The sequence below is a fragment of the Heloderma suspectum genome, chromosome 10 (assembly GCF_057233095.1).
Source record: "Heloderma suspectum isolate Gila_16-S chromosome 10, 16-S_ref, whole genome shotgun sequence".
Classification (NCBI taxonomy): domain Eukaryota; kingdom Metazoa; phylum Chordata; class Lepidosauria; order Squamata; family Helodermatidae; genus Heloderma; species Heloderma suspectum.
The window spans coordinates 19,689,096-19,705,816 of NC_139467.1; the positions used below are offsets into that span (position 1 = coordinate 19,689,096).

The following is a 16,721-nucleotide window of genomic DNA, read 5'->3' on the forward strand; positions in this document are numbered from 1 at the left end:
CTCCCCCCCCCCACAACAAATGCCAAGCTATAAAGCACAGTGTGGAGCAAAGACCCAGCCGCCAGCTCCCGACTGCACAATGGGCCCAGCTGTTTGGCCAAGAGCCCTAAGAGCTGGGATTCCCGCCCAGGCCTCGGCATTTCCCTCCAAACAGCACAGCTTTGTTCTGTGGAAGCCTTTGGGGATGGAGGGGGGCAGAGCAGAAGACCTGAACTTAAAGAGCAGCTGTTTAAAATAAGAACAGCCCTGGGCAGAAGCACAGAGAGAGAGAGAGAGAGAGAGAGAGAGTAACAGAGGCTGCTGTGGGGTGGGGGGTGAGTTTGGGGTGTGGGTGATTGCCCAGGAAATCTTTACAAGGCAGCAGAGAAGAATCTGAGTCCCTGATGATATATGGGAGAACTTTTCCAGGAGCCCATCTGGGCTGCCCTCAGTGTATTCTAGATGAGGGGTTGGCAACTGGCATCCCTTGTGCCAAATCTGCCCTTTTTGCAATTGTCATCCCCAGAGGAGTATGGATGAGCTGCATTGTTGTCAATGGGACTTGGCAAGAGCCCACTGGGAGTGCAGTGAGGTGCAGCATGAGACCTTAGCCTTCCTCCACACAGTCCCTTCTTAAGTGCCCCTCATCAAAAGCAGTTGCTGACCAGTGAAATAGCTATTTCTTTGGCATGTTTGGCATGCCTGCGTTTGTGGGTAGGTACCGCTTCCCACTCTGCGCCCAGACTGACTACTAGCGCCCACAAGGCTTGCATTGTGAAATTGCTGTCTAAGGGGGTGGAATTGAGAGAGGGAGAGGGAGAGGGAAGATTACAATTTTTTAATGACCTTAGAACATCGCTGAGCTGGTAAGACCTACACACCAAACCATGGGGAATAGCAAAGTAAGACAAACGATCGTTCAGCTCTTCCAGCCACACACAGTGCTAGAGATCCTTCCCTTGCTGGGTACCCTTTAGATGTGCTGGACTACAATGGCCATGCTGGCTGGTGGTGATGGGAGTAGTAGTCCAACACATCTGGAGGGCATCAGGTTGGGTAAAGCTGATCCAAAACTTAAGAACATAAGAAGAACAATGCTGGATCAGGCCAAGGGTCCATCTAGTCCAACATTCTGTTCACACAGTGGCCAACCAGCTACCCACAGGAAACCCACAAGCAGGACATGAGTGCAATAGCACTCTCCCACCCATGTTCCCCAGCAACTGGTGTACATAGGCATACTGCCTCTGATACTGGAGGCAGCATACAGCCATCAGGACTAGTAGCCATTGATAGCCTTCTCCTCCAGGAATTTGTCTGACCCCCTTGTGAAGCCATCCAAACTGGTGGCCATCACTACATCTTGTGGTAGCGAATTCCATAGTTTAACTATGTGCTGTGTGAAGAAGTACTCCCTTTTAAACTGAATCTCCCACCAATCAGTTTAATGGCATGACCCCAGTTCTAGTATTGTGAGAGAGGGAGAAAAATGTCTCCCTATCCACTTTCTCCACACCATGCATAATTCTGTACACCTCTGTCTTATCTCCCCTTACTCACCCTTTCTCCAAGCTAAACAATCCCAGCTGTTGAAACCTTCCCTCATATGGGAGTTGCTCCAGCCCCTTGATTGTTTTAGTTGTCCTTTTCTGCACTTTTTCCAGCTCTACAATAACCTTTTTTAGACGTGGTGACCAGAACTGTACACCGTATTCCAGATGTGGCTGCACCATAGATTTGTATAAGGGCAGTATAATCTTGGCAGCTTTATTCTCAATTCCTTTCCTAATTATGCCTAACATGGAATTTCCCTTTTTCACAGCAGCTGCACACTGGGTTGACATCTTCATTGAGCTGTCCACCACAACCTCAAGATCTCTTTCTTGGGCAGTCACCACTAGTTCAGATCCCATCAGGTTATGCTTGAAGTTGGGACTTCCTTGCACCTGGGGCAAACCAAATCCATCCCCTAGTGGTTAAAATAGAATAATACACGCATTTTTGGCTATTTATTTATTTATTTATTTATTCATTCATTCATTCATTTCATTTCTATACCGCCCAATAGCCAAAGCCCTCTGGGCAGTTCACAAAAATTCTGAGTTATTTTGAACCATTTAAAATTAATAGTACCCTCAAATCTGCCACCGCCACCACCACCACTTGCAGCTTGCTTTATCCTACCTGTTTTAGATAGATTATCAGCTCCTCTGGGCAGGCACCCTGTGTTCTTGTCATCTCTCTGTGTTGTGCCACACTGGCACTATATCCATAACAAAGACAGCCCTGTGGCACCTTACAGACGTATCACTTAGGCCATAATAAATGTGATAGTCTTCAAGGTGCTATAGGACTCTTTGTTGTTTTGGTTGCAGCAGAATAACATGGTTAGTCCACCAGAAACTACATAAATAATGGTCCAAAATTAAATGTATCTTAATGGTAGGGCCTGTCTTGCTTTCAGCACTCAGATACATGGCATACAACAGGGCTGGAAACTGGCAGCCAAGGACCAAATCTGGCCGCCATGATTATTTTTATCTGGCCGCTGTGCTGGGCCAGCATCATGGGCTGGTATTGGCAAGTGCTTGCCAAGGTCCGTGCTCCAATAGGGCTCTGGTGGAGATCCCTGAAACATCCTGGTCCTGCTTCTCCTTGTCCTTGCTCTTGCTACTTCTTCACTTGCCGGTGAAGAGCTGGTGTGTTGTAGTGTCTAGAGTGTTGGACTAGGAGTCAGGAGGCCCGGGTTCTAGTCTCCACTCAGTCGTGAAGCTCACTGGGTGACTTTGGGCCAGTCACAGACTCTCAGCCCAACTTACCTCACAGGGTTGTTGTTGTGAGGATAAAATGGAGAGGGGGAGGATTATGTACACTGCCTTGGGTTCCTTAAGGAGGAAAAAAAGGCGGGATATAAATGTAATGAATAAATTGCCCTTTCTGAGTGAGTCAGCAGTGAGGAGGAGAACTAAAGTGATGCAAATGCTGTAGTGTAAAAGTGATGCACATTGGACCAAACAATCCTAACTTCACATATATGTTAATGGGGTCTGAGCTGGTGGTGACTGATCAGGAAAGGGATCACTGGATTGTGGTGGGTAGCTCAGTAAAATGTCAAGCCAGTGTGCAGTTGCTGTGAAAATGCCAAATTCTGTGTTGGGCATCATAATAGCTTTATACAAGGGACTGGAGCAACTCCCTTACGGGAAAAGGTTACAACACTTGGAGCTCTTTAGCTTATAAAAAGGGTGAGTAACATGAAAGAGGTGTATATACAATTACACATGGTGTGGACAAACTGGAAAGGGAGACATTTTTATTCTTTCTTAACTATTAGGGTTGGATCCAGATTTAGTCAAAATTATTGAAATACATGTGACTTGTTAGTTATGACTTACTTGTCCCATTAGTTCTAGCTGGTCTGCCTGTACATATGACTAGATCTCCATCCAATTTCTAGGTTCCTCTTGAAAGGAGGAAAAATAACTTGGCAAGGACATCCTAATCAATATTTTACATTGATCTTGTGCAAGCCCTCATTTCCCAAAACCTGGAATGTCATTCTGAAGTTGCCAGCTTTTGAACCAGCCTTTGTAGCTTTAGCAGTACTTACATGGAACTTGTGCATGAACATCGAGCAACAAAAATAAATAAGCATATGCTGTATGGCTGCTTAGATCAAGTCTCTCTGCACAATGGGTGAAGAGGAGGCGGTTTCTCCCACAAATTTCACGTCAGAGCAAAACAAACAAATAAACAAACAAACAGTTAGGGTTGCCAACTTTTCTACTGGCCCCACTCTTGTGCCTTAAACTGCATCCCAACCTACAGAAATTTGGCAGGTGATGCTTTTCTCATGAATTCAAGGCCATGCTCTGAAAAGCTCCATTTAATATTAAATTTCTGCATGCTAGGCTTCTAATAATGACACAGAAGCATAGCTTTTTCTTTTCTTTTCAAAAAAGCATTGGCAACTCTAGAAATATCTCCAGCAGTTCTAGTATTTCCATCCCTGAAGAAAACACATCACTGGAAATTCATCTTCCATCTCCAGCACATCTTAGTTTTTGGGCTCCATTGCTGGAAATGGGTTGCCCCCTACTGGGCATTTGCAAAATCATCCAATGGACAATGTGTGAGTGCATACTACACAAAATGAACTAGATTAGATATGATATGTGAGGAACAGGATTAAACCTATTGAATTTTTGTCTGTTATGCAGTTAATAAAAGCACAGAGGCTCTGTCGAGGGAGTGGGATGCGGGAGACCAGCAGCCCTGTTCTGAAGCCACGTCAATTTCCTTTTCCAGGCCCAGTTTTTGTTCCCAGTCTGCCACTACCCAGAGGTTAAAATATTCACCTAATAAGGTTCATAGATTTTTTCCTGCAGAAGTGAATTTGAGCATGTGTCAAAGGGAATGCATGCTCACATTTGATGTGAAAAACTGAAAAGTTTTGGAGTATTTTCTGATAAATGCTTGTTAATAGGTTGGATATTATTGGCCTGATGCACAAGTCATTCTGAAGGTCACTTGTCACATAAGAATTACCCTTTTAACACAACCATCCACTCATGCTGACCAAAAGGGTGGCTAAAGAGCGTCATTAAAGGCACAACCCTTTGCATGTTTAGACAGAGAAAAGGCCTACAACTCCCAGCATGCCCTAGCCTGCACACCTGGCTGGGGCTTGCTGGGAGTTGTAGGACTTTTTTTCCTGTCTAACCATGCATAGGGTTGTGCCCTAAAAGGTTCATCCCCCCCCCCCCCATGTTTCACCATGCTTACGGGTGGAATAATTTTATATGTCTGTGAGTAGGAATTCAGAGTCCATCATTATTCTGGATCAATTAATTAAGAGCATAAGGACCTGAAAGGCACATGGTACAGTTCTACTGGTGAAGCTAACACCATTGGCAGTAAACAGATTTCTGATCTATTGGTAGATCACTGGATGATTGGCAAGAGTTGCTGACTCCCTGTGTCTTGCAGCTGTTTCTAGCTCTGTGGATATCTTTCATTCTTTGTAATATCTGTTGTTTTTGCAGTGCTGGAGGGGGAATGCTGTGGGTTCTAGGACGTTTTCTGTGTAAATATGCATAGGATTATGCCTTAAATTGTGTTTGTGGCTGTTCTTCATTTTTATTGTGTATTTAACTGGATTGTATTGTTTTATTGTGTTTTATTTTATATTTATATATGTTGCTCCCAGAGTTTTGGCTATAGAATGATGTATAAGTCCAATAAACAAATGAAACTCTCGGGGCAGGGAGAATCATAGAATAGTAGGGTTGGAAGGGCCCTATAAGACCATCGAGTCCAACCCTCTGCTCAATGCAGGAAGGGTGGACCAAATCCTGGCACTGGGGTGGGCTGAATCCAGCAGTGGGTGAGGCCAGGAAAAAACAAACAAATAGTGAGTGGGGGCCACCCCTATTCTTTCTCTTTATCTGCTACCCCTTTGTGTCTCTCTTTACCACCCTTACTACTTTCTCTCTCCCCCTTTTCCTCCTAGCCCATCCAGCTGCTGAGAAGGAACAGATCGCTCTTGCCAGAGGTGTGGAGTGATCACTTGCACAGGGCTTTTGAAATTAGGCTGAGGGCTGCAGGATGCCCATCTCTGAACTACAGGAACCAACAAGCAAAAAACAATTCTATCACTTCTCCTTCCCATTCAACCGCTCTGTAGTAACTCAGGTGCAGATTTGTACTTGCATATCTAGGTCATCCCAGCATATGGCTCATAGCATGCAATAGGTCAGGGGTGTTGAACCTCAGGCATATGTGCCAATCCAAACCTTAGGGATTCCCCAGATGGTCACACCCCCTTTCCATGGCCCCACCCCCTTTCCCCCTTATGGTTTGGTGTTTTCTGGCTTTTGTGCAGTTCTTTCCTCATTCTAAAAGGTTGAAATGCCTCTCCTAAGGCTTAGTCACTGACAGTAAGAGATTTAAACTAAAATATGCAGGTCTTTGGGCCCTTTTGCCTTTGGTCCCAGCCTCTGGATCCACTCACCACTGGAATGTGACCCCTAGAGGTTCTCCAAAGCTGAATTCAACCCTTGGACTGAAAGAGATTCCTCACCCCTGCAGAAGGGGTGGTACTAGTACTGCCTCTGGTACTGGTACCTCTGGTACCAGAGGCAGTGAGCGTATGTACACCAGTTGCTGGGGAACATGGGTGGGAGGGTGTTGTTGGGCTCATGCCCTGGCTCTGCCCTACCCTGATATACTATTCTGCAGCTGCCCCCACTTGGTGGACCTCTGGGTCCTTGTAAAAACTAAAGTAGATCCTGCAAGCTTGTTCATACCTGCTTTAAACTGCTTGGGATCCAAGCCATTCTGAGCTTTTGGAGGAATTGCTTGTCCTGAGTATAATAATAGTAAGTCATTAAAGGTGCAATCCTATGCATCTTTAGACAATAAGGTCCTGAATAAGAATAAGGCCATGGCTAGGGAATGCTGAGAGTTTTAGGACCGTTTTCTGTCTAAACATACATAGAATTGCACCCTAAGATATTGCTTAGGTAATGGATCTAGGTGAAATAGGGACATAGACTAGTTAGGTTACCTGGATGTGTTTGTCCCTGGTTATTTTATTATCCTATTGCTCATACGGGGGCTTTGTGTGTGTGTGTATCAATTCAGACTTTGTTCTGTCTAAACATGCATAGAATTTCACCCTAAGGATGTGATCTTCTTTATATTGAGCGAATTAAGCCAAATTGTTGGGTCCTAAACTTAATGTCACTTCTCCTCCTTCAGCTCAGTCCAGTTTGTATGTCTTGTATGAGTGCTATCCCCCTTCCCCAGACTATTTTATTCCCCAAATCTCCCCATTGCAGATCTTTGAGCCACTGTCAACTAAAACAATCAAGGGGCTGGAGCAACTCCCCTATGAAGGAAGGTTACAACAGCTTGTTTAGCTTGGGGAACAAAAGGCACAGAAGGGGAGACAAAAGGTGTACAAAATTATGCATGGTGTGGAGAAAGTGGATAGGGAGACATTTTTCTCCCTCCCTCATAATACTAGAACTGGGGGGCCATCCCATGAAGCTGATTGGTGGGAGATTCAAGACAAATAAAAGGAAGACACACAGCACATAATTAAACTATGGAATTTGCCACCACAAGATGCAGTGATGGCCATCAATTTAGATGGCTTTAAATGGCGGTTAGACAAATTCCTGGAAGAGAAGGCTATCAATGGCTATTAGTCCTGATGGCCACATGCTACCTCCAGTATCAGAGGCAGTATGACTATGCATGCCAGTTGCTGGGGAACATGGGTGGGAGGGTGCTGTTGCACTCATATCCTGCTTGTGGGTTTCCCACGTGCAGCTGGTTGGTTACCGTGTGAACAGAATGCTGGACTACATGGATGCTTGGTCTGATCCAGCGTGGCCCTTCTTATCTTCTTATGTTCTCTATGGGCTTTTATTGTGCAATCTTCTGCCTCATTCACAAAATTTTACAGGCGGTGTGCGTGCGCGCGCAGACAATGTTGCCATCCATTTGTAACCCTCCTGTGTTTTCCCACCGCTGCATCCATCTGACTTCTTACCAGAAAAAAATCTACACCCAAAGTCCATGTTAGGGCAGTACATTTGTTAGGCCAACTTGAAGGTCACAAAATGGTGGGCAAGCTTCCGAGACCTCCAGATCTCTTTGTTGCAAAAAAAGCCAGTTGGGGTGTGTGTGAGATCACTTTTCCTAATGAAACACAATCCTTCTAGGGTACAATCCTATGCATGTTTAGACAGAGGAAGGGCCTACAACTCCCAGCATTCCCCAGCCAGCCTTGGGAGTTGTAGGCCCTTTCTCTGTCTAAACATGCATAGTTTGTAGGCCCTTTCCAATGCTGGGAGTTGTAGGCCCTTTCTCTGTCTAAACATGCATAGGATTGAGCCCTTAATGAAGTTTACACGTTGTTTAGTCCCGCAGGAGAAGGTGTGATCAGTGGAGGCTAGTGCCCCCGATGTCAGCAGGGCAGTGAATCAGCTCTGGGTTTGTCAGAACCAGTCAGAACTCTAATGGAGCTATCCAAGGTGCTTCACAAGGTAGCTCTTTTAGAGTTCTGACTGGTTCTGTCTGATTCACCACCCCACTGACATCGGAGCCACCAGCCTCCACTGGGTGGACTAATTGGTATGGGCGACAGTATTGGCCATGGATGTTGTGGGTTGTAACCCTATAACACTTACCTGGGAGTAAGCCCCATTCAACCAACTAGGACATACTTCTGAGTAGACAGTAGGGTTGCACTGCAAAGTGGCCATCCGCACATTTTTCAGGGTTTAGGGGAGCAACACCGGAGAACTTGCACAGAGAGCAAGGAGTCGTCAGATCCACCTGCTCTCACCGATAACACGACTCCCATCTCTGCTCAGTGGGGAGGGAGGCGGAGCAGGCACCGGGCGGCCAGAAGGGCGGGGACAAGGGGCTGTGCTCGCCGGAGAGGAGCGCAGCGGAGGCTGGCGGCTCCGATTTCGGTGGGGCTGTGCATCCCCTCTGGATCTCAGTCAGAACCAGCCGGAAGGCTAAAGGCGCCATCCTAGATGCCGAACCTATATGAGGGCTAGGGTTCAGCACCCTGGATAGCTCCTTTAGCGTTCCGACTGAAATCCAGAATGGATCTGCGGCCCCGCTGCCGTCGGAGCCACCAGCCTCCGCTGGACGAGCGTCAAAACATGCCTCCGAGCCACATTTTTCAGACGCGCACAAACAACTCCGCGAGGCGGCGCGCTGGGGGAACAGTTCGGATCCTCCCAAGCGGCAGGCGCTCCTCACGACCTGGCTCGCCACACGCGTGTCAGCGCCCGCGGAGGAGCCCTGCGCGCCGCCCTCCCGAGGCGCAACGGCGAGGGCGCTGGTGTCCGCGCTGACGGGGCGGCCGAGCGGCGGCGCCCCTTCCCTCGGGCCGCTGACCCCGGCCGGCCCTCCTGCGCTGCGGGCCCCGCCCAGGCCTCGCCCGTCCTTCCCGGCCCTTCTCCAGCTGCGCTCCCACGCCCGCGCGGGTTCGCGCGGACTCGCCTGCCGCGCCTGCCCGCCGCTGCCCGGGCGTCCCGGCCGAGGCTGGGCGGGGATCGCTGACCACAGGACGGAGCTGCCGCGGGGGGCGCGCACTTCGAGGTGAGCTCCCGGAACCGCGTGGCAGCGGAGGAAGAGTTGCGCGGGAGGGAGGTGGGGGGAGCGCTGGGAGAAAGCAGCCGGGGCCGGGGGTCTGCTTTCGCTCGGTGCGCGGGAGCCGCCGGGACCTCGGAAAGTACTTCGCAGGTGAGTTCGAGGCTTGCTGGCGAATTCCGAAAGGGGCTGCGGGGGTGATCTGGGTTCAGGGTCTTCTTCTGAACGTGGGTGGCCGAACCCGGGAACGTGGGTGGCCGAACTCCGCCATGCCCCCTCTTTCATGAGCTTCCGTCGTGCATTAAAAACGTGGTTGTTCAGGCAGGCATTTGGGGTGGGTTAGGGTATTTTAGAAAATGTTTTTTATTGTAGAATTTTATTGTTTTAAACTGTTTTATTGTATGTTGTACATCGCCCAGAGCGGCTGGGTGACCAGCCAGATGGGCGATTAATAAATTTAATAATAAATAAATAAAATAAATAAAACCAGGGCAGCCCCCTGTCCCCGATTTCACGGACCTGCCCCCATTAGGAAAAGCAAACGCAATTAAAAGACGTTGCCAGAACTGTGCTCTCTCGTCGGCTGGGAGCTTTGCAAAGCGCCGCAGCGGCTTGGCTCGCCGGAAAAAGAGCAATAAACCGTGCAGCAGAGCCGTGATCAGAAGACTTGAATTTTAAGACGGGGGCTATTAGGGCTATTGTCCCTTCTGGCGCTGTTGAGTTTCGCAAAGCTGAGCTGACGGCATTTTGCGAGAAAGCTGAGCTGATTATTGGAGAACCCAATGCGTAGGCGGTGTGAGAGAGGTTCGGGTGTCCTCTTTGCATTTGGTCAGCATAAGGAGGGGGTTGGCTCTCTCGGGAAGGTCATTGGGGTGATTTCGAGACCTGTGGAAGAGATCCGATATTTTGCAGCAACTTCAGAAGGCGGGAGGGCAGCTCGGAAATCTGCCTTGTATGTATGTATGTATGTAAGAAATGTCTTTCCTGCTTTTCCTTATAGAATAATCCCAAACAGAGGTACAGACAAAGCTTGGCAAAGTTTCTGTACCTTGAACAGCTCCGTGACAGGCACAAATCCAACAGGTAAAGTGCCCATCACTCTGTTGATGCCAGGTAAAGACTTCTCCTGTTGAATTTCTGCCTGCTGTGCAGTTGTCAGAAAAAGACAGCTAGGAGCCTAGGTGTGGGTGGTGGTGGTTGGCAACCTTAGGTGGGGAAAGTCCTGGAGTTGTTTCCAGAGGAAGATGGTTAAATGGGAGACTTGTGTGTTAGCAGGGAGGGAGAATGAAAGGCTAAGGTTGACTAGAAACACTTGCTTCTAGAAACACTTGCTTCTAAAGAAACAACGGCCCCCACTTTTTCTACTGCATTATTAGCAACATTCCCAAGAGATGCATTCCAGACTTGGGTTGTTCGTGGGAGTGCTGTGTTAGTTTTTTCATTTGTTGTATAATGTGAAAATGGTGCAGAATTCCTTTATGGAATAAGAACATGAGTAGAGCCATGCTGGATCAGACCAAGGGTCTATCTAGTCCAGCATTCTGTTCTCACAGTGACCAACCAGCTGTCCACGGGAAACCCATAAGCAGGACATGAGTGCAACAGCACCCTCCCACCCATGTTCCCCAGCAACTGGTGTACAGAGGCATGATGGCTTTGATACTGGAGGTAGCACATAGCCACCAGGACTAGTAGCTATCAGTAGCCTTCTCCTCCATGAATTTGTCTAACCCCCTTTTGAAGCCATCCACCCACATTGGCGGCCATCACTACGTTCTGTGATAGCGAATGCCATACTTTGACTCTGCCCTGTGTGAGAAGTCCTTCCTTTTATCTGTCCTGAATCTCTCACCAATCAGCTTCATTGGCGTTCTAGTTCTGGGTTCTAGTATTATGAAAGAGGGAGAAAAATGCCTCCCTGTCCACATTCTTCACATGATGCATAATTTTATACACCCAGTGGGTTGCCATAAGATGGCTACTAGCTTAGATGGCTTTAAAAGGGGAGTAAACAAATTTGTGGAGGGTACTTACCAATGGCTACTAGTCATGATGGCTGTATACTACCTCTGGATCCATAGGCAGTATGCCTGAGTTACAGTTGCTGTGGGAGAGAACTCTTGCCCTCATGTCTTGCTTGTGGGCTCCCCAGACGCATCTCTTAGCCACTGTGGGAAACAGGATGCCGGACTAGTTAGGCCTTGGGTCTAATCCAGCATGGCTGCAATGTCCCCATGGGAAAACCAGAAAGAGTGGACAAACATCCCTGGAAGACTGCCTGTCCTCCGTTACTGATCTTCCCTTAAAACATGCAGTTTTGTGGGGAGTGCTGGAAAGGGCGGGGTGGGGGGTTGCTCTCAGCTCAAGCTCCATCCAGTAATGAGCCCTAGCAAGCAGGACCAGCACTGTGCATGAACTGAGTGTGATCTCTGGATTGCTTCCCAGGATTCTCTGCAACATAGGGCTTCCATGGCAATTGTGTAATGGAAGTCCCTTAGGGGTCCTTTGCCAGACTAACTGGTGTGGGAAGAGATACCCTCAAACTGGAAAGTTTGAAAACTACTGTTTTATACGATCCAGTGTGTAGATCTGGACTGGCTGTGTAGATTTAAGAACAATTTATTTATTTATTTATTTATTTACAATATTTATATATCGCTCCACATCAGAAGATTTTGGAACGGTGAACAGCAAGGATAAAAGAATAAAACACCATGTTAAACTGTTAAAGCATTTAAAAAGAGACAAGTTCCGATAAGGCCAAATTTAATAAACTGCGGCTGGTCACTCAAGCAAGGCCTCTCGAACTAACAATGCCTTCAGGAGGTGCTGGAAGGAACACAATGTTGGCGCCTGCCTGACCTCCAAAGGCAGGGAGTTCCACAGGAACAGAAGAGCCATGTTGGATCAGACCAAGGGTTGTTTGTGGGAGTGCTGTGGTAGCGTTTTTCATTTGTTGCATAATGTGAAAGTGGTGCATAATTACTTGGAATAAGAACACAAGAAGAGCCCTGCTGGATCAGGCCAAGGGTCCATCTAGTCCAGCATTCTGTTCCCACAGCGGCCAACCAGCTGCCCATGGGAAACCCACAAGCAGAACATGAGTGCAATGGCACCTTCCCGTCCACGTTCCCCAGCAACTGGCTTTGGGCAAGCTGCTGTCTCCCTTGCTTAGTTCCTCCACCTGTAAAAGGGGAATAGCAACTTTCTTCACAGGGCTGTTGTTGTGAGGGAGAAATGCGATACAAATGTTAATTCATGTTTTAAAGTGTTGCATGCATGGCAGTGAATCCATCTTTTACCTTAGGATGGCCTCCATAGCCAAATCCAGGCAATCTAGTAGCTTCCTAACCTCTCCAGATTGGAGCAATAAATAGCTTGATCAAGTTTAGTACTTCTCTCCGTGCGTGCGTGTGTGTGTGTGTGTGTGTGTGTGGTGTGTCCGTCTCTGAGTGTGTAACAGTGGAAGCTGGTGGCTCCGATATCAATGGGGCAGTGAATCTGCTCCAGGTTCCAGTCAGAACTCTAAAGGAGCTATGGTTCTGACTGAAACCCGGGGTGGATTCACTGCCCCACTGACATCAGACTCACCAGCCTCCACTGGTGTTTAATATGTAACTGGTTATCTGTTTCCTCTCGGTTACCTGAGGACTGGCTCTTTCTCAGACATTATCGTTGGGCTTTTTTTTTTCTTCACAAGAAGCTGGTGTTTTGTTTTGTTCTTAATAATTCAGTGTTTTCAGTCATATAATCTGAAATACTTCTCTCCAAATGTTTTTTGTAGCGCTTCTGATGTACAAAGTATTCCACAGCCTTTATCCTCACAACTCTGAGTGAGAACACTATGGTTCCCACTTCATAGACTGGAAAAATGAGGCTTAGTGAGAGCAGCTTGCCCTTGGCGGGTCAGTGATGATCTGTGATGGAGAAGGAATTAGAAAGCAGGTCTCTGACTAAATATAGCTTTCAAGTTTCTCTACCCACTAAGCTACATTAGCTGTTGCATTTTTTATTTGCTATTTTTTATTTGCTGTTCCAGGCCATGCCTTCTTTAAATCACATGGAAATAGTCAGTAGCCTTGTCATAAGATGCCACTTCATTGCCCGTGGCCAGTAAATATTGCCTCCAAGTAGCTAGGTAAGTCCTTCAGGATTCATGTGCAGAGTAATTGTTCCACACTCTGCAGGACGCAGCCTGCACCACATTTTTCTCCCAGAGAAAGTTACTCCCCCAACTCTACCCCACCCCAGGATTAAGCCAGTCCTGGGAACTGTTTTCACTGCCAGAATTCAACTCTGCAGCATGTGCAGTGTGTCTGTGCACATGAACAGAGTACATCTATTCCACTACTGAATAAAACATGCCAAAGTGGTGTTTGGCATATTTTAAATCCCATGTTTGTAAACATACGAGAACACGCCCGGTGTTTATTGCAGGAAACACCAGTGCACTCATTAATGTGTGATTAGGGCTCTTTTTAAGTGGGGGAGATGTGTCTGTGCGCTGTGGTTCGCAGGAAATATACTGTGTCAGCGGCCAAGTGAAGCTTGTAATACAGGTGGAAGCTGGAAACAGGTTATGAGCATTAGCACGTCTCTCTTTAAGATATTTACCAGCCTTCTGGAGACACCCTTCCCAGAGAATCTTGCCCGGTGCCAACTTTGTTATCTTTATTTGCCTGGGCTGTTTAGCTGTTGTGTGCATTTTATTTAAAAATCCTACCACCGTGGATTTTTAAGTGGCTTTCGCATCTGCCACTACTGTTAACATTCTGCTGCTTGAATGTGGTGATTCATTTTAAATCAGCCTTTCCCAGCCTGGCACTTTCCAGTTGTGTTGGACAGCAGTTCCCAGCCAGCATGGGCATTGGCCATGCTGGCAGGGAATTTTGGGAGTTGCAGTCCAACACATCTGTAGTGCACCAGGTTGAGGAAGGCTGTCCTAAATGAATAGGGTATATGTGTTAGATGCTCAGGAAAAGCCAGAGCCTTCCAGATGTTTTGGGGACTTCAACTGCCATCACCTTCAGCCAGCATGACCAATGGTCAGGAATGCTGGGGGTTGTGGCGCAAAACATCTGGTGGGCACCAGGTCAGGGACGGCGGCTCTGTAAAAGCCCTTTTGGGGGCTGAAGAACCGGGTACGAGGTGTCAGCATCAGCCGCTGCGTCCCATCTTTGTCGCCAGAGAGTCCAGTCCTGGGCCTTTGCAAATGGTGAACAGGATGTCGTCCTCCTTTAGCTGGTCCTACATATGGACCGTTGCTGCATGCCTTCTTTCTGCAGGGTTTGGTAACTGACATAAACCCCGGTGGACCTGTGGGACTGGATGCCACGGGGGTTGAGTGCAGGGGATATTTATAACTCCAACATCCTGCCAGCCTCAGTATATTTAGATAGTGCTGCCAAACAACATGCCGGGGAGGGGGCTCAGTGAAAGCATTTGCGGCTGAGCTCTTTCTCACTGTGCCCTTGGCTTCCCCAAGAACCTTCCCTTCTCTGTGTGTCTTCATCTCCCCCTCCACCGCCCATTGCCCATCCTCCGCCCAAAAGACATGCAAAAATAAAGTGTAAAAGCTATGGGCTCACAGAGATGAAAGAGTTACAGGGAGGATCTTTCTGGCTTTATCACCTAACATGTCTCTCCTCCTGCAACTCAGCCACCCTCAGCTGTCTTTTCCCTTCAACTGTTTGCCCTTGCTTACCTTTATGCCTGGGACTCCCTCCCAGAATGCCTGTGTGATACCACCTCCGTTCTCTTCCATGAAGACTTTTGGCGCAATCCCTGGGTCCTCCTCACCTCCAACCAAAACAAATCCCCAGTCTATCCATGGGTTTTCCCCTGGATTATCCTCACTTTTTCATTTCCCTCCCTCTGTTTTCTCCCTTGTTGAAATGTAGATTGTAAGCTCCTTTGGGCAGGGATCTATCTGTCTCTTTCTGTTGATGTCAGTACGTAAAGAGCCACAAATATTGGTGGAGTGACAGAACAAAATAATCAGAATTGGATCCCACTTCTGCAGTGCAGCTCAGTTGGTCCTGTGGCCAATTTGGAGGTCTGATAGCCCACCATATCTGTCCCTTTCAGCCCAGTTCAAACTAACGGGCTCATCTGACCCTGTAGATGGAGTAGGCATGTAAATGCTTATGGTAAGCAATGGCCATTATGATAAGCATGTAGATTGCTGGTGTATATGTGTGTCTTCTCTTAAAATTGCAACTGTGGGGAAACATGATCAGGATCATGGGGGAGGAGTTAACCTCCCCCCCCCCCAATGCTGCAGTCCTGACAAAAAAATCACACATAACCAAAGTGCAGTTGGCAGTGCTAGGTTCCCTTCTGAGGCAAAATTGCAGGTGAAGGGGGGCAATTTTTGTGGGGACTGTAGTGCAAGAAGAAAGGGTTAAGCCTCCCCCTCACTGCCCCCCAGTCCCAATTTTAATCCCATCCTCCATCCCAGTGACTGCTATTCTAAAAGTATGCATGTGTGTGTTGCGGCCCTAAGAACCTCCGTGAGGCAAGAACACTTTTTGTCTTTGGGAAGAAAGTTGGCTTGCTTCTCTCTGGTCCCCCACCCTCTAAGTTGGGCCTACCATCCCTGCTAATATGTCAAGAATGAGTGACACAGATGTGTGTGGACAAGCCAGCCGGTTAAAGAAATTGAGGAGTAAGTACCTTTTGTGGAACTCTTTGCAAGTTCCTTATTTTGTGTGCGTGTGTGTGTGTGTGCGCGCACATGGGGGTGTCACAGACCAATGTAAGCCCATTTGTCCCCCCCTCCAAACTCTCCCCCACGGTGTTGACTGCATTGTATGGCACCTTCACGTCCTCGGCACGAGCTACTGTCCCCCTCCCATGTTTGTCCCAGAGCCAAAACAGACTAATTTAGCTCCCTTAATCTCTCTCTGCCATGTGCAAGGCTTTTGCCTTGATAAAAAGTTTGTCCCCTTCCCTGAACTCCCTCCAGCTATCTGTTAAGTTTCCCCAGAAATGTCAGAGAGGTCCGGCGGGGCGAGCTCTTGAGGGTAGGTGCACTGGGAGGATTTGGGGTGGGGAGTGGGGAAAGCTGCCAAGATGGCCCAACAGGCGTTGCTCTTGGGCAGGACAGTGCCCGAGAGGGTGAGTCTCTGGACAAAATAAGATAACATCACTGCATGCCAAAACGTAGCACAATTGGCAGAAGTCTGCGGAATAATGCACAGCTGCAGTAGCAGGGGGGGAGGGGGCTGTACTGGAAATTGGAGCCATCCACAGAGGGGTGGTGTAAGGCAGGGTTGGACCGGAGGTAGGCTTGGATCTACTGGTAGATCCCTGGGTCGTTTGCAACAGATGGGCAAGGATTTCTGACTCCCAATTGCTTAAGAATAGCGGCAACAAATGACTCCCTCCCGCTTCCTCCCCGCCCAGTAAACTTAACTGCTGAAATGAAGAAAACTTGGGAGTAACAAGGAGTGGGTTTTTGCATACAAGGACTGTGAGCTCCATTCAGTTCTGGTATTCAAAACAAATTCCGGGGCTCAGAATTCTTTTAATGCTATGTGTGTGTCTTTTGCGCCAGGCTTCAGTTGGTGGATCTCAGGGGTCTGTCTAAGAAAGAAAAAAAAAAGTAGATCTCACAAGCC

The 16,721-nt window shown here is 47.9% G+C and overlaps 1 protein-coding gene across 1 annotated transcript in view; it reads left to right on the top strand.

Moving 5' to 3' along the window:
- Positions 1 to 866: 866 nt before the first annotated feature.
- Positions 867 to 16,721, top strand: part of LOC146337900 (uncharacterized) — a 48,150-nt gene continuing 32,295 nt past the window's right edge. Inside the window, exons 1-4 of the mRNA XM_084816333.1 lie at positions 867 to 945; positions 5,492 to 5,533; positions 8,367 to 8,468; positions 8,559 to 9,108. Of these exons, the coding sequence (XP_084672459.1) occupies positions 867 to 945; positions 5,492 to 5,533; positions 8,367 to 8,468; positions 8,559 to 9,108 (773 nt within the window). The remainder of the gene's footprint in view (positions 946 to 5,491; positions 5,534 to 8,366; positions 8,469 to 8,558; positions 9,109 to 16,721) is intronic.